This window comes from Natrix helvetica, assembly GCF_964273705.1.
Source record: "Natrix helvetica genome assembly, chromosome: 7".
Taxonomy (NCBI): Eukaryota; Metazoa; Chordata; class Lepidosauria; order Squamata; family Natricidae; genus Natrix; species Natrix helvetica.
This window is the reverse complement of record NC_138558.1, coordinates 54,857,751-54,883,189: the sequence shown is the minus strand read 5'-3', so window position 1 is coordinate 54,883,189 and position 25,439 is coordinate 54,857,751. Positions and strand designations below refer to the sequence as shown.

Genomic DNA, 25,439 nt, shown 5'->3' with positions numbered 1-25,439 from the left:
CCAGAATATGGTTGTCCAGATACAGATCAATGACTTCTTGGATGGCTGCCACTATGGGTCTGGGGTAGGGTCTTTGACGAATCCTGACAGGGTTTTTAAAGGGGAGCTCTTCCACTATGATAGGTGGGTGATGGGCTGCAAAGCCGGGGGGATTGTCCTCTGCCCATAATTCGGGGACCTTGAATTCACGCCACTTTTCTCCTGGTACTTGCATGATGGTCATAATTCTCCAAGCCTCCTCCTGGGGCACTTCCAAATTCACCCGCCCATATTTAAGATCCATCTCCCCATCTTCAGTAAAGAAGATCTGAGCACGTAGTTTGCAAAGTAAGTCTCGGCCCAACAAGGGGAGTGGGCATTCGGGCAAATACACAAATTGATGAAGAATGGACTTTCCTCCCGTTTTACAAAGCAGGGGTTGTAGGAGTGAACGCTTCTGAGGGCCACCTGTGGCCCCTTGGATGTTGATAGATTGATTAGAGAGGGGGCCCAAGGGTTTGGTAAGCACGGAGCGGGTAGCCCCTGTGTCAACAAGGAAGGGAATTTCTGTGCCCCCAATTTTAATACGGACCATAGGTTCAGGGAGGCTGCTGGAACCCGGTCGGTTTCAATCTTCCTCTTCTAAGTGGCCCAACTGCATAAGGGGGGCAGGGGGAAAGAAGCCTCTTCTGCCTCCGCGCCCCCGGTTAGTGGGGCGGATACGAGGGTCTCTGGGTGGTCTGGGTCGTCCAGATCCTCTTGCTGGCCCCTCTGCGCCGTCCCTAGCCTTTTGGGGGCACTCCTCCCTCCAGTGTCCATATTGATGACAGTAAGCACATTGATTGCGTCCCAAGGGCCCTCCACTCTCCCTTCCTCTCATTCTTCCCTCTCCTGGTGGCAGCGTCATGAAGGCAGCTGCCAGAAGTTCAGCTTTACGTTGCATTTTGGACTCTTTCTTCTTCTCCTCCACAGCTTCTCTGTTGACAAACACCTTGCGGGCCACTTCCACTAGCTCACTCATGGGCTTGCCCAAGGCACCTTCTAGCTTTTGAAGCTTCCGACGGATGTCTGAGGCGCTTTGGGAAATGTAAGCCATAGCCAACATGCGAGCATTTTCAGGCGAAGTGGGGTCTATGGGAGTATACATTTGGTAGGCATCAATGAGTCTGGTATAGAATGCCTCGGGGCTTTCATTTGGTTCCTGATGAACGAGGGAGGGCTTTGACATGTTGGTAGTTGGTTTTCCAGCCATTCGGATGGCCCTAACAATTAACTGCTGGAGTTGACGCAATTCTGCCATCTGGCGGGGCTCATAAGGGTCCCAATGGGGATCCTGAGATGGAAAACGTCTCTCAATAAACTGGGCCAAAGTGGTCTGAGCAGGGACATCAGGCTTTAAAATCTGGCCAATTGCTATTCGAATCTTTTCCCTTTCTTCTGGGTTGAACAAAGTGGCGAGCAGTTGTTGGAGATCCCTCCAGTTTGGGTTGTGGGTGTCCATGATAGTTTTAAACAGATCAGCTACATCATTTGGCTTTTCACTAAAGGGTCCATAATGGAGCTTCCAATTAAGGAGGTCTGATGTAGAAAAAGGAACGTGCTGAAACAGAGGGCTGGTCAGCACTTTGGTAGGATCCTCTCGATCCACTAAGAGTTGATCCACCCTTCTCAAAGGGGCCGTAAGGGCTGTTTCAGTTTTTCTTGCCCTGGTACGGGTAGAAATGGGGGGATCCTGACTTTCCCTCATGGGTATGCCTCCACTTGCTTCCATCCCTTCCCCCTCTTCTTCTTCTTTTGCTTCTGGGGATATTGGTCTTTCAGAGGGAGCCAGATCCTGGGAGCCTTTGAAAGAGCTGGTGGCTGAGAGTAGGGGGGTTAGGTCATCCAGCCTTTCTTCCATCCATGTAACCCCCGAAGTTCCGCTTGAGCTTATGCTGCGTGGACGGGCACCTGAATGGTGCACTTGGGGCACTAACGCAGGCACCGGGGGTGGCCTGGCCACAGCCAATCGAGGTGCTTCCACCTGAGAGACTTCATAAGGTGGGGGATGGGGCACTTCTTCTGGAGCACTGGCCACTATGGGAGGAACCACTTTTATTTTCGGGCGTTTCAGCGTCAGTGTATGAGACAGCATAACGTTGACTGCTTTGGCTTGACATTTTTTCATCCAGGGAGGGGGTCTTCGCACCAGGAAATACCACACATCTATGTAAGGAGCCTGGTCAGGGTGGCCTAATTCGGGGTGAAACACCAGCTGATGGACTTTTAGAGTAATTTGGGGATCAAATGTGCCTGTGGCTGGCCAATCAAAGCCAAAAGTGGGCCATTCAGAAGTGCAAAATACCCTGAGTTTGTGCCTACTCCACCTGATGCCATAGTCCTGAGACATAAATTCAGCCTTAAAATGGTCTAACATACATTGGAGGGGGGTCTGGGGTGTACTTCCACTGCCACCCATGGTCCTCCCGGGGCCCCAGACAAAACAAATCACTTTCACTCACACGTCCGACCCACGGTCCCGGTTCACCACGGCCACCAATGGGAACTGCGAACGTAACACCTTTACACACACACAAACAATCGTCCGACCCAGGGAGCCCGATCACCAGGGTCACCGTAGGGAACTGCGGACGCTCACGCACCTGCTACTGGCCCAGGGTGCCCGATCAACAGGGTCACCGTAGGGAACCGCAATAGCCTCAGAAAACACTTATGCTTAGACAATCCACCCAGAGGTACCTGTTCAGTTAGCGTCGGGGGATCAGCCCGCGCCTCCGGTTCACTAAGGAATCCGGGGTTCTGGTCCGGCTCTCTAACGAGTCCGGGTCAACTTCAGGGGAGAGGGGTCCCGCAATACTTGCCTGTCTGAATCCCCTTGTCCCAGCCGGCCGGCGTCTGTGAGCTCCTGGTCTCTGGTCCTTTTCACGTGGTTCTTGGAGTCGTCAGCCGCAGGTGCCGCGGCCCCCCAGTCCTCTGGAAAGCCCCTCGGAACAAAGGTCCGTTGGCGCCAGGGGGAAGTCCCTAGGAGCAGCCGGGCGAGCGGCACCGGGGCCGACACCCCAGAGGGTCCCAAAAACCCCTCACAGTCCCGGCTTGGAGTCGCCAGAAATGTTGCGGCAGACTGTGACAGGAAACCTCAGTCAGCCAAACATAGGACGCGAGACCACAAGGTAAAAGAGAAACAGGTTTTTTAATGATGCATCAGAGTTCAGAGCGTTTAACACTGCAAAGTCTGAACTGCCCTGGGTAGGCCAGGACAGAACTTTAATACCCCTTCAGACGTTCTGGGGGTTCCATAGGCGTGTTTGTCCAAAGGGAAAAAGGAAGGTCAAGGGGAGGTACATTCGGTCAAGGGGAGGTATATTCTAGATTCATCATCATCACAACCTTTACAGTAAAATGTTACAAATATGCTCCTTGACATTTAACAAAAACAGAAGTGAATTTGTTGACTTGCCAGAAAAGAGAAGTTGAAAATGCTAACATTATACAGAAAAACAGAAAAACAGAAATAATGTGTTAGCCTAGGCGATCTCTACATAAAGGTGAGTATAATGCTAAATGCCACTTCCCTATTTCTTATCTTACCACATCTGTTTTTCTCTGTGCCCTTCCATAAAGCGTTTCCTAAGCTCTGTGTCACTAAAATGTGTAATATCCTATGCCAGCTACAGAAGTCCTTTTAATATGCAGACTTAATCCATGTTTTTATCAAGGAGTTTTATCAAGGAGTCTAGGGGCTCCTATACCCTTTAAATGAGGGGGTTATTTACCTGCTGCCACAAGCAGAACCATTCAGAGATAATCAAAGGGAATGTCAACAGCAATATAGCAAGGGAGTGAAAGGAACATTAGAAAGATACTCAAAATAACATTCCTTGTAATGTATAAAAGGGGCTAAATGGAAAATCTGGCAGGCCATTCCATTCTGGATGCCACAATGAAAGTGAGTCTTTCACCGTGAGTCCCCAATGCTATGTTCAGGGGTTCTGTAGCAAAAATGGCCAATTCCTCCCCTGCAACTGACCCATCCAACTGGCAGAACGCAATGAGGTTTTTAAGCTTCTGCAAGTGTATGCCCTATTTTCCCACCAGGATTAGGCTAATCAAACACCAGGTGCACCCTGAGTCCAAGAGGGCTGAGATTTTCACACTTTCCTCCAAATGGGGACGAATAGTCTTAGGGGCAGGGTGAGTGGCTCAATTGGGTCACTTGCCAGCGGGTCATCTTCAGGGTTGCTCTCGGAAAGGGCCGATTCCTCCCCAAGTGATGCCGGAGTTCCTTCCCACAATTTTGTGAGGAGGAGAAACTCTGCGGCCTCTCCACTTCTAGGTGTGGTGTCTTTTTTTCAGGGGAGGGGTGTTTTCATGGGCTTTCCTCCGGACAGGCATTCTGGCTTTCAAGCAGGAGTTTTTGAATGACACTCAGCTGCACAGTGCTCCTCTTTCCCACATTTGAAGCAGACAGATGATCTTGGTGCCAGGAGGTTTGCGGCTTGATTGGCTCTCACTTCCCCTGGGGTGGGGATCTCTTCCAAGCTCTTCCCCCTCAGTACTGGTTTCTGGCCATGTCAATCTCCACTTCTTTGGCCAGGATGTACCAGTCATGCAGGTGGTCTGGGGCTCCTCGAGCCAGGCAGGCATGGTAGAGGTTGTCATTCAGGCAATCTTTGAACCAGATCACTAGGATATCTTCTGGCCAGTCCACTCTGCAGGTGAGATCTTGGGACTCTTTAGTGTATTTAGCTACCAGCCAGCACCCCTGTTTCACAGTTCTGATGTGATCACAAGCTAGCAGAGAGCCATCATGAATCGTCCACAGTTCAGGGGTGTCAGCATTGTGGAGGGTCACCATTCAGTGGGCAGCTGCCCTTTCCAGGGCCAAGGTGACGACTTGGACCTGAATGCTCTGGGTCTGGAAAGCCTTCCTGTACTCCTGCATAAACCTTCTTTCCTCCTGCCTTTTCTCTGCCCTACCTATTCTCTGAATACCTGTTGTTACATTTCCTTCGTCTCTAACTGACACATTGCACAGTTGCATTCTTCTAAATTTGTATTCTTTCCTAAGATAGGGATGTATTGCTTCTTAATGGGTGATCCATCATTGTAGAACTGCTAATTTGCAAGACTTGGAAGACCAGTAAAGCCAGTAAAGTAGGTTCATCAGTATAGTAACAATTGGATTCTGGACATTTAGGCAATGAGGCTTGGAATGCTTTGTTATCCATTCTTCAGTTTCACTGCTAATTTTAGTTGTAATAACCTATTCCTTCCTTTCTTTAATCACAAGAATACAAGAATTTTTATTTAGAAACAAAGTACTAGAGCTAAGTATGTCTGGCCTTGTGAAACTAGTTAACTGAAACCATTATATGACAGTTATTTTGAGTTCTTAGATGACATTCAGGATATACAGTATGTTTTGTGGTTTTCATAATATTAGTATTAAGAATAATTTTCAACTTCTAAAATATGGTGACCACACAACTATCAGCAATTGTGCAGGAAGCAAAGTATCTTGACTCATTTCATATTGGCTTCAGAGAAGACTGTAATAGTTGAGCCCAACTGTGTCCTTCTGATATTCCTTATCTGATGAGCATTATTTTTGTAAATCTTGATGTAGGAATAAATTAGTGATTTATTTAATTGAATACTGAATTCTGATTACCTATCTTTGTAAAACTTCATGTAATTTTTTTTGCCTATTTTACCTGCGGCTCTGAGATAGATGCCCAGCAAAAGTTCAATAGTTTAAAAACTTCAAATGTTTCTGCTAATTCATACTTGAATGCTCTGAATTATATGGTTAGCTCTTGTCCATGAGGCTGCCCTGGAGATGGCAAGGGGTTGGCCCCCGCCACCTTGGCCTTGACCCACCCCAGTCTGGCCGGGCACTCTCCCAGGGCATGCACACAGAATGTGGTGAGCACGTGAGAGCTGCCCTCAGCTGACCTGTCATGAGCACCGTCTTGCCCCACAGACTGACCATTTTCCAGTTGTAGTAGAGCAGCATGTAGAGTTCCAGCAGCAGCGCTGTGCCTCTAGGGCACCCACTGTGCCCCACTAGGGCCTCCATTGCTCCATGGCCTGCTTGCTGCCCAGCCTCACCTGCTGGCCCCACAGTCCACAAGCACTTTTTTCACTAGGACGGCTCCACCTCCCACCTCACGTGGGAGAGCCACAGCCACCAGTAGTGCTGCCACCATCTCCCCCTCCCCTCATCCCTTCCTGGGTGTGGAAGGGATGGAGGGAGGGAGGAAATATGGGAATGAGAAGGAGGGAGGCAGGAAGGAGGTAAAGAGGTAGGAAGGAAGGTAAGGAAGGAAAGAAAGAAGGAAGGAAAGAAAGAAGGATGGATGGGTGTGTGGGTGTGTGGGTGAAAGGAAGGAAGAAGATGAAATAAAGGAAGGAAGGAAGGAGTTTGGAATGAGAAGGAGAGAGGGTCAGCCCCACTGCCCTCTCACCATACACTTCCCCCTCCTCCTGGCCACTCTTGGTAGTCTCCAGCCTATCGCTGAGGATGCTTTGCTTACAAAGCAGGTCTCCTTGCATGGAGAGGGAGTGGGCCTCATTTTGACCCATGCGGTTTGCCATCCCACATCAGCCATGAGCAACCTGGCCAAGGAGAGCAAGCACAGCAGCAGCCTCGAGGAGGAGGTAAGTGTGGCCTGGTGCTCCCTCGGGGAAGTTGGGCTGGGCTGGGCTCAGTGGTGGGATTCAGCCAGTTTGCACCACTTCAGGAGAACCAGTTGTTAAATTATTTGAATCCCACCATTTGCTGGGCTGCTGGATCCTGGAGCCTTGGGAACTTGAGGGCTGGGCTGGGCACTTGCCCTCCACTGCCCAGCTAGAGATGAGGTGCCAGAGAATCAGAATCAGAGAGACAGGCAGAGAGAGAGACAAGAGACACAAAGAGAGAAAGAGAGAGACATACAGGGAGAGAGAGACACAGAGACACAGAAAGAGAGAAACTACAAAACTGTATATGAATTGTATTTGCATAAACAAAGGAAAATATGTAAAAGTGTATGGAAATCCATGTTACACAGGAATCTGTAAATACAGCTGCCACATGTAAGTGCTTCATTTTCCTAAAATGAGGCCAATGAATTGTTTCTGTAAATCTTGGCATTATTTGTCTGCATAATTTTTCCTGTTTTTTTTTTTTAATGTGGAACAATTCAATTCTCCTTGGTTACTTTCTTTTTATACATTAGGGCCTGTCACTGAAGTCAAAACAGATATCTATGTCACAAGTTTTGGACCTGTTTCTGATGTAGAAATGGTAAGTATGAGTATTATGATAGGTTTGAGGAAGAAAAAAATTAAACCTAGTACTTAGTGTGTGACTAAATGAAGGGCTGCTTTGGGACTCACCTGTTATTCATGCAAAAAAGAACAGATTACCAGCAACTTATTTTCAGGGTTTTATTTACATATGGCTATCACAGCTTCTATTCTGGTCTTTCCTTATTTTAAAGGAGGAAAAACCTCAAAAAATTGTCATGGTAAAGATAGGGGTTTGACTGAAGCCGATCAAGATATGATGAATACTACAATCTGTATAATCAAGAGAAATCATCCAAGTTGCCTGGGAGGAAAGGCAAGAAATAGCCTGATCCTGTGTACCAGTTCCTTGACATTTAGTTCAGAAATACCACTGAAATTTCCAGTTATACCAGGCATTACTTATATACTGTATGTGTAAACAATTTTCTTGCAATAGCAATTTTAAAAGAATAATAAAGGAAGAGCTGAATTTTTTAGAAATTGAATTCTACCCTATGCATTTTAATTCAGTTTTGACACTTGTAAAATGTTGCAATAGTTGTGTAACCATCCCAAGATAGAGATAGAAATGGTGCCCAGAATTATAAGATCGAACCCCCCCCCGACATATTTTAAGAAAGGGGAAGGCCTTGATCAGGCCACTATCTTGATTTTTTAAAGACTTTTTGTGAATGTCCTAATGCAGGAGTCTTCCCTAGTGAGCAGTTTGCCTAGATGCTGAGGGCTCAGTTAAAATGATTCTGCAAGATTTACAAACTTCCATATGTATCTTATATATAAATGGTGGTGAAGTTAGAAGGTTTACTATTTTGTGGAAAAATATTCACTTTTTGTTTACCCCTATGATGTTTTTACTGATTGCAATTCAATAACATTTCTTTCATTTGTTTGCTGTAAGCATACAATATATCCTCAGTTCAAATTTTAATCATTTGTAAAAAACAAAATAGCATGAACATAAAATCAATAACATATGTTAGTGAATTTATCACTTCGTTTCCAGTTCTGAACAAGTTTAATTACATGCTTCTTGCCATTCTATTAGATTACAGTAATTATTTTGATTTAGTATGTTTAGTAATTTATTTATATAACTAATGTGGAAAATTAAAGTATTAAGATGTACATAGATCTATTGAATTGATAGAAATGTGTTTAGGGACTTTGTAGTTTCCTATCACTGATTTATTCTTGGAGAAATGCATGTACTGTATAACATTGCATAATTTGTTCCCCAATTATTGTAGGAATATACAATGGATGTTTTCTTTCGTCAGACCTGGGTTGACAAGAGATTAAAATACGATAGTCCCATTGAAATTCTAAGATTAAACAACTTGATGGTTAACAAAGTGTGGACCCCAGATACTTTCTTTCGGAATGGAAAAAAATCTGTGTCTCATAACATGACAGCCCCAAATAAACTATTTAGAATTATGAGAAATGGCACCATTCTATATACAATGAGGTACCTGCTTTATATATTCTGTATATTTACATGATTTAATAATTGCTGATGTACTATCCTATGTCGGGACTAATTTTACATGGTTCCTATAGGCTCACCATAAGTGCTGAATGTCCCATGAGGTTGGTGGATTTCCCAATGGATGGACATGCCTGTCCGCTAAAATTTGGAAGCTGTAAGTCCCCATTTTGACATTTTACTTATGGTACTAAAGCTCCATTTTTGTTCTTGTTGTAAGAAACAGGTCAGTGAATAGCCACAGGCTTGTATCTTTGTCAAAAAAGAAAGCTGGTGCCCCTGAAAGCAACAGGAATGCTTTCACTGGGTTTTAAGATAAGTTCTTAAGACAAATATCTTGTCCATTATTTTTTTTCTCTAAATACATCTTGTTCAGATGCATATCCAAAGAGTGAAATGATCTACACCTGGACAAAAGGGCCAAAAAATTCAGTGGAAGTCCCTGAAGAGTCTTCCAGTTTAGTTCAATATGACCTACTTGGACATACAGCATCTACTGACACAATTAAATCTATCACAGGTAAGATTCTTCCATTTCAGGTTTAGATGAATTTGTTTGCTCTTTGCTGGGTAATTCTTTAGGAGGCAAAGTGAAAATGTTTGAAAAGGCAATTAAAAACATGGGAGTTTGCAGCAAGTGACATGTTTCATAACTACATGTTTGTCAATGCTAATCATTAATTGTGACTTAGCATACAATAAAAACTTGCAGATGGTCCAAATAAATTCATATTAAGCTGCTAGAACAAATGTATCAAGTGTAACAGATTATTGTTTGTGACGATTTTTAAATTCATGTTTGAATATAGCAATAGAGAGAACAGCAAGAGAAGTGACAACAGTGATGGTCTGTGGGTGACAGTTTTAAACATTAATTTTGTTGTTTATGTTATATGAAGATTTTAATCCTGTAGTGTAACTCAGGACAGAATTAGGTAGTGGAGGGAGAAGATGTAGTTGACATATTTTTGAATGGCATTATTGATAGCAAGAGGAAAAAAATATTTTCATAATGAAATGGAAATTATCAGTCAGTGAGAAACTATTGATCCCTTATGGATTCATTCAGAAAGACTTTATACAAAGAAGTTATCAAGGGATAACAATCAAATCTTTGCACATTTTCTGTTCAGTATTTGAGGCTTTTTAAAAACAATCTTCTAACCCAGTGCCTTTAAATTTTCATCCTATTAAATTAAGTTTCAATAGCAGCCAATATTGGACTAATTATTTCATGCAAGAAATGTTAACTATGTAGAAGTAAATTAATTTTTTAATTGATGTACCTTGATAAGAATTGAGTAAATTGCATCCTATTCTATCAAATCGTGATCATCAAAGGCTCTCTGAAGGTTCAATAAACTTTTTTCCATTGCTGCCAGGTGGCATTATTTTGCTTTGTTTCTTCCATGTTTCTTTGGAAGAGCTTATGAATTAATATAAATATGAGATAAACAAGAAAACTTATTCATAAATGTACTTTTGAAATTCATTTTATTTTGCTATGATATATTTAATTACTTCTTAATTACCTCCCTATAACGGGGGTGAGAGACCATTCTACTTTTTTAAAAAAATATACCTTACCTTGATTGATTCATTGATTCTCTGTTGCTAAAAAATATCATTTGTCATTTGGAACACTGAACCTGAAAAACAAGTTGCCTAAAAGAAAATATTTGTTTGAGGAGACACAAGTATCACCCAGACATTTGATAGCACCCTTTCATCAATTTGTATTTTTTTCCTACAAGTTTTTCTTGCCTTCTTGCTGTATGTATGTATGTATGTATGTATGTATGTATGTATGTATGTATGTATGTAACATAATACCAGGATATAAAATAAAATCAAGAGAATCTTCTGCACTCTGATGACTTCCATGCAATTCCATGTATGGATTCTGTGCTGGTGCAATCCAGTTTCAGCAATAGATGCTATAGGTGTGGGCAGAATCTGTGCAAATTTCACAGGAGGCCCCCTAACACTATCAATGGCCTTCTCAATACTTCCTTGACAGCAATGGCAAAATAATAATAATAATAATAATAATAATAATAATAATAATAATAATAATAATAATAATAATAATAATAATAATAATAATAATAATAATAATAATAATAATTAATAAGTAATAAGTAATAAGTAATAAGTAATAAGTAATAAGTAATAAGTAATAAGTAATAAGTAATAAGTAATAAGTAATAAGTAATAATTAATAATTAATAATTAGTAATTAGTAATTAGTAATTAGTAATTAGTAATTAGTAATTAGTAATTAGTAATTAGTAATTAGTAATTAGTAATTAGTAATTAATAAGTAATAAGTAATAAGTAATAAGTAATAAGTAATAATTATTAATAATAGATCATTGATAATTGATAATTGATAATTGATTATTATTACTAATTACTAATTAATAATTTTACAAAATGGTCAAATAATAATTTTACAAAATGGTCAAATTGATGAATGGTTGACAACTGGAAAAACATACTTGATTCAGAAAGATGCAACTAAAGGAACAATACCTGAAAACTACAGACCAATAACATGCTTGCCAACAACCTTCAAATTACACACAGGCATTATTGTAGATAACATTATGGATTATTTGGAAACAAACAACATCTTGCCAGTAGAGCAGAAAGGCAACAAAAGAAGGAGCAGGGGCACAAAAGATCAGCTCCTAATTGATAAAATGATATTAGAAAATTGTAAGAACAGAAAAACGAACTTGAATATGGTCTGGATTGATTACAAAAAGGCATTTGACTCATTGCCACATAGTTGGATCATAAAATGCTTAGAAACAACTGGCATTAGCAAAAATATTACATCCTTCACTGAAAAGGCAATGAAACAATGGAGAACTGAGTTGGCAGTAGGGAATGAGAACTACGGAATGGTTAATATCAAGCGAGAAATTTTCCAGGGTGATTCACTTTCACCTCTTCTCTTCATCATCGCGATGATCCCACTATCAGTAATCTTTTAAAAAATGAAATTAGGCTACCAAACAGCCAAAGAAGCCGAAAAAAATTCGCATTTATTATATATGGATGATTTGAAACTCTATGGGAAGTCAGAAATAGAAATCCAATCATTGACAAACACAGTCCGAGTATTCAGCACCGATATTTCAATGCAGTTTGGCATGGAAAAATGTGCCACTGTATCCATAAAAAGGGGCAAAATCACTACATATGAGGGAATTGAAATGCCCAATGGCCAACTAATTAAATGCAATGAAAATGAAGCCTACAAATATTTAGGCATTCTGCAGTTGGATAACATCAAGCATGGAGAAGTAAAAACTATTGTCAGGGGAGAGTACACCAACAGAGTTAGGAAAATTTTGAAATCTAAATTGAATGGTGGAAATACAATCAAGGCCATAAACACCTGGGCAATACCAGTTATAAGATACACAGCTGGTATAGTTAACTGGACACAAGCTGATTTGGACATTTTGGACCGAAAAACGAGAAAACTAATGACAATGCACTACAGTTTACATCCACGTGGTGATATTGATAGACTATACCTACCCCGAAAATCAGGTGTCAGAGGATTATTACAAGTGAAGCAAATAGTTGAAGAAGAAAAACATGCACTGGCTGATTATTTAAAAGAAAGTCAAGAACATCAATTAATCGAAGTAAAGAACAAAAATCTACTGAAGGCCCAACAGACGAAACAAGAATACAGAAAAGATGTGATAAAATTAAGAATGGAAAGTTGGCAGAACAAAGCATTGCATGGCCAATTTCTGGAAAACATAAAAGATAAAGTGGACAGTGAAAAAACTTGGTTATGGTTAACAGCAGGTACATTAAAGAAAGAAACAGGGTCACTAATCCTGGCTGCGCAAGAACAAGCTATCCGCACAAATGCCATTAAGGCCAAAATCGAAAAATCCTCTGATGATGCCAAATGTAGACTTTGCAAAGAGGCTGATGAAACTGTTGACCACATACTCAGCTGCTGTAAAAAAATCACGCAGACTGACTATAAAATGCGGCACAATTCAGTGGCACAAATGATCCACTGGAATTTGTGCAAAAATTATAATATTAAAACAGCAACAAACTGGTGGGAACATAAGCCTGAAAAAGTCATCGAGGGTCAGTTGGTCAAGATCTTGTGGGATTTTCGCATACAAACGGATAAAATACTGGCGCATAATACACCAGACATCACACTGGTTGAGAAAAATAAGGGTACAATCATAGACATCGCAATACCAGGTGATAGCAGGGTCGCCGAAAAGGAATATGAAAAAATCGCGAAATACCAGGACTTAAAAATCGAAATCCAATGATTATGGCACAAACCAGCAGTGGTAATTCCAGTGGTAATCGGCACACTGGGTGCTATTCCAAAAGCACTGGAATTACATTTAAAACAGTTAAAAATTGACAAAATCACCATCAGTCAAATGCAAAAGGCCGCAATGCTTGGATCTGCACACATACTACGAAAATACGTTATGACGTCCTAGGCCCCTGGGTGGGGCCCGACTAGTAATTAATGCCAAATCCGGCGAAACAAATGGCCGCTGTGATACAATTCTGGTGATGCAATAATAATAATAATAATAATAATAATAATAATAATAATAATAATAATAATAATAATAATAATAATAATAATAATAATAATGGCTAAAAAAACAAGTGGTGATGAACAAGCTGAAGAAATTGCTCCAACACCTGAACAAATTGGCCAGCCAGTGGAATAAACAAACATACAGAATGAAGACCCTCCTGTGCAACAACTTGAAAGTGTAGAGTTAAGTGATCTAGCAAAAATGCTGAAAGAAAAAATTGAAAACCACAAGAAAATGTAGAAAGAAAAAGACTACCTATCATTCATGAAGGGCATAGCAAATGAGTGAAAGATCTGTTAACTGCCAAACAACATTTTAACTTCCATCCCATCCAACACACTATATGAAACCAACCAATTAATGTATAGCACAGCCACCATTATAACTGCAGAAGTATGTTATAAAATGCCAAAAAAGAAACCCACTGGAACACCAAAGTGGAAAATTCGACTTGAAAATAAAATTAAAAAACTACAAGGGGATATCAGCAATCTGAAGTTCTTGAAAGAAGGAAAACTAAAAAACAAAAAGCTGAAAAATAGTTTACCCAAAAAATACAACTTGGAAGAAAAAACAATAACTGAAAATATGGAAGAACTAAAACAACGTGCAATAGCAACAGCAAGGAAAATTGAAAGATGCAAAGGATGAATAAAACAATATCGTGAAAATGTCCAGTTGAGAAGAAACCAACACCTCTTCTATCAGTCCCTTGATGAAAATCGAATCCAAACTAATATTCACCCATGTAAAAAAAAAACCTTTGAACTTTTGGAAAGAACTGTGGGAAAACCCAGTGGAACAGAACAACACTGCCTCCTGGATCAAAGATATTCAACAACAAACAACACAAAACAAGATGGAAAATATTGTAATAAAAACTGACATGGTGGCAAAACAAGCAAAGAAGGTCTGGAGGGCACCTGGCCTGGATGAACTGCATGGATACTGGCTAAAACACCTGACCAACCTCCATCATCGCATGGCCACTCAATTTGATCAAATGCTTCAAAATGCAACAAGCTAAGAATGATTAACAGCTGGCCGAACATACTTGATAATGAAAGATCCAGAAAAGGGCACAGAACCAAGCAACTATCGCCCAATTACTTGTCTGCCAACAATGTTCAAACTTTTTACAAGGATACTGGCAAATTCAGTATTCAATCATCTGATGGAAAACAGTTAGTATCCATTAGAACAAAAAGGAAATTATAAAAAAATCAAGAGAAACAAAAGATCAACTGTTCATAGACAAAATGGTACTAAAAATGCAAAATAAAGAAAAACAAATTTAAATATGGCATGGATTGATTACAAGAAGGCATTTGACTCATTACCCCACAGCTGGATTAACAACTGTCTGGAAAACGTTGGAATCAGCAAAAATATCTGTACATTTTTGAAAGCAAATATGCAAAAATGGAAAACAGTTCTAACAACAAATGGGGAGAACATTGGTGAAGTCAACTTCAGACGAGGAATCTTCCAAGGTGATTCACTTTCACCACTACTGTTCAACATTGCATTAATTCCACTGACAATAATCCTACGAAACACAAAACTGGGATAATCTTAAGCCAACATGGCAAGATAAACCATCTACTATACATGGATGACTTAAAAATGTATGCGAAAAGCCCTAATGAACTTAAATCAATACTCAACACAGTTCAATTGTTCAGCAGTGACATCAAAATAAACTTTGGACTTGAAAAATGTGCTATATTATCCATGCAGCGAGGAAAAATGGGGGGGGGGGGAACCAGAAGGAATAGAACTGGGAAATGGAAATATAGTGAAAGCATTAGCAAAGGATGATGGTTACAAGTACCTAGGCATATTGGAAGCAGATAACACCTTGAATGGAAAAGTCAAAGAGTCAATGCAAAAGGAATACATCAGGAGGGTCCACAAAATATTAAAATCAAAGCTGAATGCTGGAAACATAATTTAAGCCATTAATACATGGGCAGTTCCAGTGATACACTACTCAGCTGGAATCATCAAATGGACTCTGGCTGAACTGGAAAACTTGGACCAGAAAACTTTTGAATATGTACCATGCTTTACATCCACGAAGTGACATCAACAGGTTGTATCTGCCAAGAAAAATAGGGGGAAGGGGGCTATTGCAAATCCATCAAACTGTAGAAGAAGAAGAAACAAAGTTTGAATGATTATGTGAACCAAAGTACAGAAAAAATGCTGCAGGCTGTGAAAACGGACAACAGCATAAAAACAACAGAAACAAAGGCAGAATATAAGGAAAAAACAGCTGGATGACAGATTAAATAGATGGAAAACCAAAGCTTTGCATGGACAATACTTTAAAAACATTGAAAGAAAATGTGATGACAACTTGACATGGACATGGCTTAAGACTGGAACTACCAAGAAAGAAATGGAAGGTTTAATACTGGCTGCACAAGAACAAGCACTACAAACTAATGCCATGAAAGCGAAGATACAAAAATCTACTGACAACCCAAACTGCCGACTTTGCAATAGCAAAGTCGAAACTGTTTCACATTTAATATGTGAATGCAGCAAAATCACACAAACTGATTACAAAGCTAGACATGAACGAGTTGCTAAATTAATCCACTGGTCATTATGTAAAAAATATGATTTACCTGTATCCAGAAAGTCATGGGAACATAAAGTGGAAAAAGTTATCAAAAATGAAAAGGTGAAGATCTTGTGGACAAACAGATCGTCATTTGGAGCACAACACACCAGATATCATGGTTGTAGAGGGCCGAAGTGTACAGTTCATTGATATCGCTGTTCCTGGAGATGCCAGAGTCGAAGAAAAAGAACTAGAAAAAATCATGAAATATTGCGATGTGGCCATCGAAACTGCACGGCTATGGATGAAGTATGTAACAGTGATACCCATTATCATCGGGGCACTTGGCACCTTGTCCAAGAATTTTACAAGATACATCAGGGGTGGGGAACTGTGGCTCTTTTGCGACTTGTGGACTTCAACTCCCAGAATTCCTGAGGCAGCTATGTTGGTTCTGGAATTCTGGGAGTTGAAGTCCACAAGTCGCAAAAGAGCCACAGTTCCCCACCCCTGAGATACATCGACAAATTGCAGCTTCCTGCAATAACGCCAGTGGAACTGCAAAAAACTGCTACTTGGAACATCTTATATTTTAAGAAGGTACTTGGTGGGGGAGGCTGTTTTCGTCTTCCCCGAGCTCCTATAAAGCCTCTGGAGCCTGGGGAGGGTGAAAAAAGAATGCAAAAAATGGGGGGTCACGCCTGTCATGCGCACATGAACACTGGGTGGGCGCGCATTGCATTATGGGTGCGGCAGGCCCATGCATGACCCCTCTGGGCTCCTCCTGCTTATGGCATGTGAGCCAAAATAGGTTCGCCATTGCTGCCCTATGTGAACTAGAAGAAGGGGTTGCTAAAGATCTGGCAGCCAGTGGGGAAGGAGGATAGGGGAAGAACCATGAAAGGCTACCCTTAAACTGCTGTGGCTGAAGTCAATAAGGGAGGTGAAAATAGCCACCAAAGACTGGCCCCAAGGTAATCCTTGGATCCTCAAAGTGTACTAGGACTTATGGAATGTTTTCAGTGAAAAGGGGTCAGATGCACTCCCACCCCACCAGCCGACCAAGTGTTTCATAGAAATCCTATTGGGAGCCAAACTACCCAAACCTAAACTACCCATTCCATGACCCTAGAGAATTGGAGGAACTGCAGAATTTATATACAAATATCTGAAGCACGGTTTCATCTAGCCTGCCAGACTGAGGGTAGCTGCCCCAATGGTGGCTGCCCTGTTACTGTTTATGGAAAAGAATGATGGGTCCTTTTATCTATGCACTAACTGTCGGGGGCTTAATGCTGTCAGCATGGAGAATGTCTACCCCCTCCCTTTGATGAAGGCCATGCTAGCCTATTTGGCCAAGGGGAAGGTCTTGACCAAATTGGATATGCGGGAGAATCATGGCAGGGGATGAATGGAAAATGGCTTTCAATTTTCCCTTAGGATGTTTCCAAGTCCTCCCTTTCAGACTGCAAGAGGCCTCTGCTGTCTTTGTGCAGCTGATAAATGAAATGCTGCATGAACACCTGTACAAGGGAGTGCTAGTCTACCTGAATGATATTTTAATCTATACTGAGACAATGGCAGAACATGTAAAACTAGTCAGAGCTGTGTTCACAAAACTTTGAACAGCCAAACTATATGCTAAGCTATCCAAATGTGAGTTTCACCAGAGTAAAATTGATTATCTGAGCTACAACATGAGGGAATAGAGATGGACCCCAAAAAGGTGCAGACACTACTAAAGTGGGGTCCTCCACACACCTGGAAGCAATTACAAAGCTTTCTGGAACTTACAAACTTTTACCACCAATTCATTTCCTTATTTGCCCAGATAACTCTCCTTATCATCAAGACAAAAAGGGAGGGAAAGCCCAAGCCCAGCCAACTGCTTAAATGGATCCTAAGCCATGAGCTTAGGCTTCTGAAAAGCTTAATGAGATGCAGCAGAAAAGGGCAGTTTGGGAATGAAATCTATGTGGTGCACTGGGTGCTCCTAACTTGGAGACATTTCCTAGAAAGGGGGAAAAACCATTTGAAGTATGGGCTGACCATAAGAATCTGGAGGCTCTCCCCCCACCAAGGTTATTGTCCAAACAATTTGTTGGGCTCAGTATTTTAACTGGTTCAACTTCACATTATGATTTCTCCCAGAGGAAAAAAAAAGCTTCCTAGCAGATGGTTTATCCAGACTGTTGCAATACAATAGTTCAAACCCAGAGGTAATTAAGGTAGTCATCCCCTCCAGCCCTTCCCATCATTGACTGCATCACTAAAGGAGTGAGTCATCCACTATAGAATATACCTGGCTGGTGGTCAGGAAAACACACAACTTATATGCAAGGGAAGCATATAAAAAAGCCAATAAAAAGCACATTAAGCCAAAGGATTTTAAAGTTGGAGATAAAGTCTATCCATCTATCAAATTCTTGCAATCTAGACAACTACCCAAAAACATGAGGCCAAAATAGGTTGGACCTTTCCCCATTTAAAGGATTACTAACTCAGTGACTATAAAACTTGAGCTGCCAAAAATGCTCAGACACGTACACCCTGTGTTTCATTGCATCTTATTGAAACCAGAGATTATGTCTTCCCTACACCCTGAGTCATAACCACCACTTGAGCCCATTATGATTGAGGGAAAGCAACATTTTGAAGTCAAAGACATTTTGGACTCCTGTATATATTGGGGGAAAACCCAGTACTTAGTAGCATGGAAAGACCCCTCCCTCAGAGACTGAATGGGTTGATTCCAAACATATTAAAGCCTCCAGAATGCTTTAAAAAATCCCATGAACAGTACCCAGATAAACTTCATTGAATTATCTGCTAATTAGAAATTTCTGTTTGTCTTTCCCTCCCCTCTTCTTTTTCCTTTACATGATTAATGTCTCTGTCAAAGGAGGCAAAATGTCAGGACTGCCAGGCTCAGTTTGCCGCCTCATAGGCATCCTGACATCAAAGGGTAGAAGGAGGGGGAGAATGGACAATAAAGCTCTATGTATACGTGATGGGAAATAGGGAGGGGGAAATGACAGGTGATAAAGACCAGACAAGGTCAGAACCAGTTTGTACCAGCATCCAAGGCCAAGCATCCTGAGAATGAGTGTGAATGTCCCCAAAAACATTTTAGCATTTTCAGAACACATCAGTGAATTATGATTGGCTGAAGAATGAGAGGTCATAGAGTAGGACTGGGATGAGGGGAAACCTTTCTGTATCTTGTGAGCATGGGGAACCCAGAGCTAGTCTGACTTTACTGCAGCCAATATCTTTTATAGTAAAGAAACTTTTGCTTCAACCCAATGGAGTTGAGGGTCTTTCTTTCCTAAGGGATCAAACTGGGGCAGGTCTGACAAGCTTTCTGAAGAATTACAACTCCCCAAGCAGCCTTTTAAAGCCCTAAACAACCTTTCGGAATCTTTAAAGAGCATAGTTCAGGACCCTCCTTCTCTTTATTGCCCATTATAATTAGATAGATCTACCTGAGAATTTTATTCCAAAACATTTGGCGGGCATCATTTTACGGAAGGCCGACTTGCGGAAAATCAAATGGGGCTGATTTCTTCTTTGTTTAAAGATTACCACTCTTTGTTACCATTTCTTGGGTTTACCTTGTCATTCCTGGATTATTCGATATCTCTAGTTTCCTTCATAAGAGATAAAAGTAGCTGAGGCTTCCAGCAATATAAGATATGACCTATTTTCCTTTAGCTTCTTGTGATTTTAGGAAGATATGAAAGAACTGGAGGTTTTCTTTTCTGATTTTTCACGATTCACCCTTTGACGGGTTTTTTAAAAATTAAGATACATGGAGTGAAGTGTTGGGGTTTTGTTGTTGTTTGTTTTGGCTTTTATTAGGTGAATATGTGGTCATGACAGTACACTTCCATCTCCGGAGGAAAATGGGATATTTTATGATACAGACATATATTCCGTGCATCATGACTGTGATCCTCTCCCAGGTGTCATTTTGGATTAACAAAGAGTCTGTTCCTGCCAGAACTGTTTTTGGTAAGTGTCACCATTGACTATGCCTGCCTTAACCATGTTGTGTTTTCTCTCTTCAAATCAATATTAGTATAGCAAAAGTATTAAGAAACTTTTAAAAGATTACCACAAAAAGAAAAGTGAGGGTAGTAGTGATGATTATATATCACTACTAGGCACCTGAGGGTAGAACAAGAAGCAATGGGTAGAAACTAATCAAGGAGAGAAGCAACTTAGAAATGAGGAGAAATTTCCTGACAGTCAGAACAATTAATCAGTGGAACAGAAGTTGCCTCCAGAAGTTGTGAATGCCCCAACACTGGAAGTCTTTAAGAAGATGTGGGATAGCCATCTGTCTGAAACGGTATAGGGTTTCCTGCCTAGGCAGGGGGTTGGACTAGAAGACCTCCAAGGTCCCTTCCAACTCTACTATTGTATTGTATTGTATTGTATATGCTATACCATAATATACTTCACTATCACTCTTTAGTGAAAGATTGAAGCTTAGAGAAATAGACTATTAATGTTCTATTTGTTCTATATTAATAGAGAATAGAAAATCAGAAGTTGCAGGTGCTCCTTCACTTTAAAGAAGGGTCCTGGACAGCCATTTCTCTGAAATAGCATAAGGTCTCCTGCTTGAACAGAGTGTTGGACTAGATGACCTCCAAGGTCCATTCAAACTCTATTTGTCTATGTTCTGATAAATATGTTCTGAAATATTTTCTAACACCTAAACTAGGTGAGTTATGATGGAAAGAAATTGAAAATAGAAGGAACCTAAGGAATATATATTGTGCTTCAGTTAAATAGTATGTTGTGTTCCTATTGTTATTTACCCAAGTAACAACAAAATCTATTATTTTGGTCCTTTGACAAAGGACCAGTCTTTATTTACATGGAGATAGACTTCATAATCTGAACTGAAGCGTTGAGGTACAGAATAAATATGACTGCTCCCAGTTTTCCATCTGGAAAACTCCATTCCTTGTCCATAGCATATGACAATGGCTCTACGACAATTTGCCATAGCCAGCTCATCATGGCCATCTCACCATAGCCAACTCGCAATGGCCAACTCATCATAGAACAATTCGCTGCAGGACAACAGTTACACTAATATTAAGGAAATAGTGGAATAAAATCAGTAAAGATAGAATGCCAAAGGAGAGACAAAAGGAAATGTGAATGACAAAAATTAAAATATTTTTAACTATTTTAAATAATTACATTGTGTTATTGAATGGTTGTCCTGCAATAAGCTGGCCATGGTGAGTTGTTACATTCCATATAACAATAGGATGTGAACCCCCCCACCAAGCCCCAAACCAGTGCTAATTATGAAGTGGACAAAAACTTTCTCATTGAGATGAATCCCAGTCAAACTGGTTGAGATCAACTGGGTGATTTTGGGAGAGGAGAGAGTGGGGAAAGCAATGCATAAGCAGTCACTCATAATGGGTAGATAATATATTTTAATTTATTCAAAATAAAATTCGAATACAAAATACAGAACTCAAAAAAGGTATCCAAAAGAAAACACACAAACAAACAATTTGAAAAGAAAAAGACCAACCTCTCTATTACATATACATATAATATCCCCTCTAGAATACTGATGAATAGATTATTACAACATTAGTACCCTCCCTCTACAAACTGTCTGTCCCAAACGTTTTAATCTACTACCTCTATTTACAAATTGTTGACCTGTCTTCTATAAGTTATTTTAATGACAATGTATCTAACAGGAATAATAAGAATAAAATTAAAGTTTCAAAACTAACACTGTTATTGTAATCCACTTGTAGAAAATTTCCCAGAGCATCTTATCTATCTCAAGTCATCCCAAAAGTTATAAATAGTTCATCCTGAAGCAAAATCCATGTTTGTTTAAGTAAATATAATAATCTCCAGAGTTAGTCTGTCTTCCGATCAAAGTCCAAATAGAAATAGTTACCAGTTAACTGTAATAATTGTAATTGCTTCTAGGTGTTGGCAGATCTGTTGCTTAATTATCTTTTCAAGTCTCTTCCTAGGTATAGATGTCAGACTTATTGGTTTGTAGTTTCCCTTTTTCCCTTTTTTTTTGAAGATGAGAACCTTCAAAAGATTGAATCTTCAAAAATAAGATTTCCCCCCTTTTGCATCATGGCAGATGCTAAGAAGCAATTAAGCAACTTCCTTGTCATTGTCCCCCATTAGTGTATTAATTGTTTCCTTCACTTTTTTCTTGTTTTTTATATGTTGAAAGAAATGTTTTCAGAATTATTATTATTTTTACATTTGTTGCAAGTTTTAGTTTATTCAGAGCCTTAGCTTTCTTGACTTCATCTTTGCAGATTTGGGCTATATGCTGGTATTCTGCTTCAGTTATGTATCCCTCATTCCATTTTTTATACTTACCCTTTTTGTGTTTCAGTTTATCAGAGAGTTCTTTGTGCAACCATGCTGGCCTCCTCTTGGATTTCCTTATTTCTGTTATTGTGGTGGACTGGGCTTCTGTAATTATATATTTTAGTGTTTCCCAAGCTTCTTGGGTTGTCTTCTCCTTTAAGATTTTCATGCATGGATTCCTTCCCAAACTTTCTCTATGTTTGTCAAAATCAACTCTTTTTAAGTGTAAGAAGCTGGTTTTATTATGTTCTATTGTTTTGCATGCATTATATCAAATTCCAATATGATATGGTCACTCTCCCCCATGGTTACCCTAACTTCCACTCCCTTTTTTCTTTTCTTCTCTTTTAGTAAGAATTGGGTCCAATATAGCTGTCCCTTTAGTTCTTTCCTCTAACTTTTGGATGACAAAATTGTCAGCTAGATTAATCAGGAACCTGTTTAATCTTTCACATGATGCAGTATTTGTCTTCCAGCTGATGCGAGGGTAAAGTCCCCCCGGCTTTTTTTTTACTATGGCTTATTTTCTACATACATTTGTTAATTGAGTGGCAAAAAGTTCATCTATTTCTTCTGCTTGGTTGGGTGCTCTGTAGTATACATCTATGGCAATGTCATTCTTTTTTTCTTTTATATTGACCCATATGCATTCTATGAGGTTTTCATCCTTAATGTCAAGTTCCAACTGGCAAATCCAACCAATTCAGTACTCCAAGACAATCAAATTTCTCAAAGAATTATTTGATTGAGTGCATCATTTCGGCACGCATGAAAGCAAAACCAATTGTAACTATTTCCCGTGGTTTCAGTATAATTAAAGAATAGATATTCTCCTCCCTCCTTGTCACAGGTCACATTGTCCAATTAGGTGTTCTGGCGTCTTCCTGGCAACTCCTTCTAGTCTCTGGCCAGCATCTGTTGAGATGAACTTGGTCCCTACAGGACCATCTGTTGTTATTGTCTGGTTTGACATTCAAAGCCTCTCCCATACTGTGTGGCAAACTAAGGAATGAAAAGATAGCTGTGGCAGCCTAGTTCCATTTTGAAGTTGACAATCGGATCCCCTTAGAAAGTGAGAAGCACCTGGAAAACATCAAGCACACACACACACACATTAATAAAGCCAGGGGGTTCCCTAGGTCTCTAGGGAAGCCCTTTTGGTTTCTGGGATGAAGCTTCCTTATCAATTAATCTGCCTTCATATTCTGTACTTTCACAGCTTCTGACATTGGGTATCCTTTCCACTGGACCAGGTATTGGAGTTTCCCCTTGTATAGCCTAGAATCCAGGATCCTTTTAACCTCATAGTGTGTCTCCCCTTCCACTACAATTGGACCTGGAGCTACCCTGGCTACTAGCCTTAGTGCTGACCCCACCACCGACTTAAGCAAACTGTAGTGGAACACGGGGTGCACTTTTCCCAGTAGACATGGCATTTTCAACTCTACTGTAACAGGGTTTATGATGGGAAAAGGCCCTACAAACTTTGGATCCAGCTTTCAGCAGGGCAGCTTCAATTTCAGATACTTTGTAGATAAATACACTTTCTCTCCTCTGTGAAACAGTTTCAGGGTGACTGTCTACTGTCTGCCTGCACTTTCTGAGTCTCCATCACCTTAGCCAGCGCTTGTTTTACATTTCCCTATGCATTTTGCAAATAACTCACCCACTCAGTCAAGTTCACTGAGAAAGGGGGTTCCCAAGGGTATTCTGGCATAGGTACAAATTCCACCCCTGTAGTTACTTTGAATGGGGCAAGCCCTGTGCTGCTATGTACAGCATTATTGTACACAACTTCAGCAAAACTGCAGGAGGTCTGTCCAGTTAGATTGCTGGTAGTTGACATAGCATTTGAAGTATTGCTCTATCATTGCATTGGCCCCATTCATACTCAGGTGGCATCTAGAACTAAGCCCTTGAGTTGATCCTATCACAGTGTTTGCAAACCTTTTCGGCATCGAGTGCCGAAACGGGAGCTTGCACGCATGCACGTGCACGTGCCAGTAACCGGAAAAGCAAATTATCTTCTGGTTTCCAGCATGCAAATGCTCGCTGGCCACCTGGTCTTCCGGTTTCTGGCACACAAGCGGGTGTAAAGACCAGCTGTACAGTGTGCATACATTGGCTGTGCCTTGCCTTTCGGGGATCCTAGCACTTCAGAGGTAAGTGGTGTCAGCATTCCCAGGGCTTGGCTTGGGGGGCCAGCAGGCGGAAGAGCTTCAACTCTGGCTGGAATGAAGCACTCCCCATCCCGCCACTGAGGACAAGCCAGCGCAGCCCCTCTCTTACCCATAAGTGGTACTTTCCTGCTTCCTGGCTGGCCCCATGCACCTCTTATCCCTCAGCAGTGTCTTTACTCCCAGAAGGATTTCAATAGCACAGTCAGTAGGGCAGTGGGGAGGTAGGACATCATATTCCTTATCACTGAAAACCTCCTTCTACTTTATAGGAATGAGCAGAGATCCTGGTGGCTGCTCCAAGGCAATCTTCAAACATTTGGTGTCCTCCCCCTTTGCTCGCTGCTCTTCTGCTTCTTCTCCAAATGACTCTCATTGGAGGAGAGAGCCCCAGGTTCATCTTTTTCTCTCCCGTTTGTCACCATATGGTAGGGACCCACTTACCTAACCAGAATAGCCCCAGTATTACCGTCTGTGTCATCTTCGGTGCTATCACAAATTAGATGGTCTCTTGATTCTGGCCTGTCTCTAGCCACATGGGCTCTGTCAGGTGAGTCACAGGGGAGCCCCCATCAATGAGCCATCCACCTGCTTGAATCTCATGGATTGGGGCAGCTTTCTCACTTGTGTTCCTAGTTTCAGCACTGTTGACATGCTCATTAAACACCAGGTACAGCCTGAGTCTATGAGTGCCTCCATTTCTCCCTGGGCTTCAATGCTATAATCTTGAAAAGGGCCAGATGGTTCCACACCATTGGGTCACTTTCCCCTTCACCCTCACTCTTGTAGGGGATTGGCTGCTGGTCCTCCTCAACCAGAGTTCCCTCTCCCTCACTGCTAGGGGAGGATACCTCTATGACCTGGCATGCCACAGTAGGTTTATCTCACCCCTTTCATTGCAGCTTCTTTGGCCTGGTGGGAGTAGCCCC

At 41.0% G+C, this 25,439-nt stretch overlaps 1 protein-coding gene across 1 annotated transcript in view; it reads left to right on the top strand.

Annotated features, from left to right (window-relative positions):
• Positions 1–6,588: 6,588 nt before the first annotated feature.
• Positions 6,589–25,439, top strand: part of LOC309395454 (gamma-aminobutyric acid receptor subunit alpha-4-like) — a gene marked incomplete at both ends in the record, with an annotated part of 32,881 nt that continues 14,030 nt past the window's right edge. The window contains 7 exons of the mRNA XM_081959716.1: positions 6,589–6,639; positions 7,032–7,056; positions 7,200–7,267; positions 8,520–8,740; positions 8,833–8,915; positions 9,135–9,278; positions 19,808–19,960. Of these exons, the coding sequence (XP_081815842.1) occupies positions 6,589–6,639; positions 7,032–7,056; positions 7,200–7,267; positions 8,520–8,740; positions 8,833–8,915; positions 9,135–9,278; positions 19,808–19,960 (745 nt within the window). The remainder of the gene's footprint in view (positions 6,640–7,031; positions 7,057–7,199; positions 7,268–8,519; positions 8,741–8,832; positions 8,916–9,134; positions 9,279–19,807; positions 19,961–25,439) is intronic.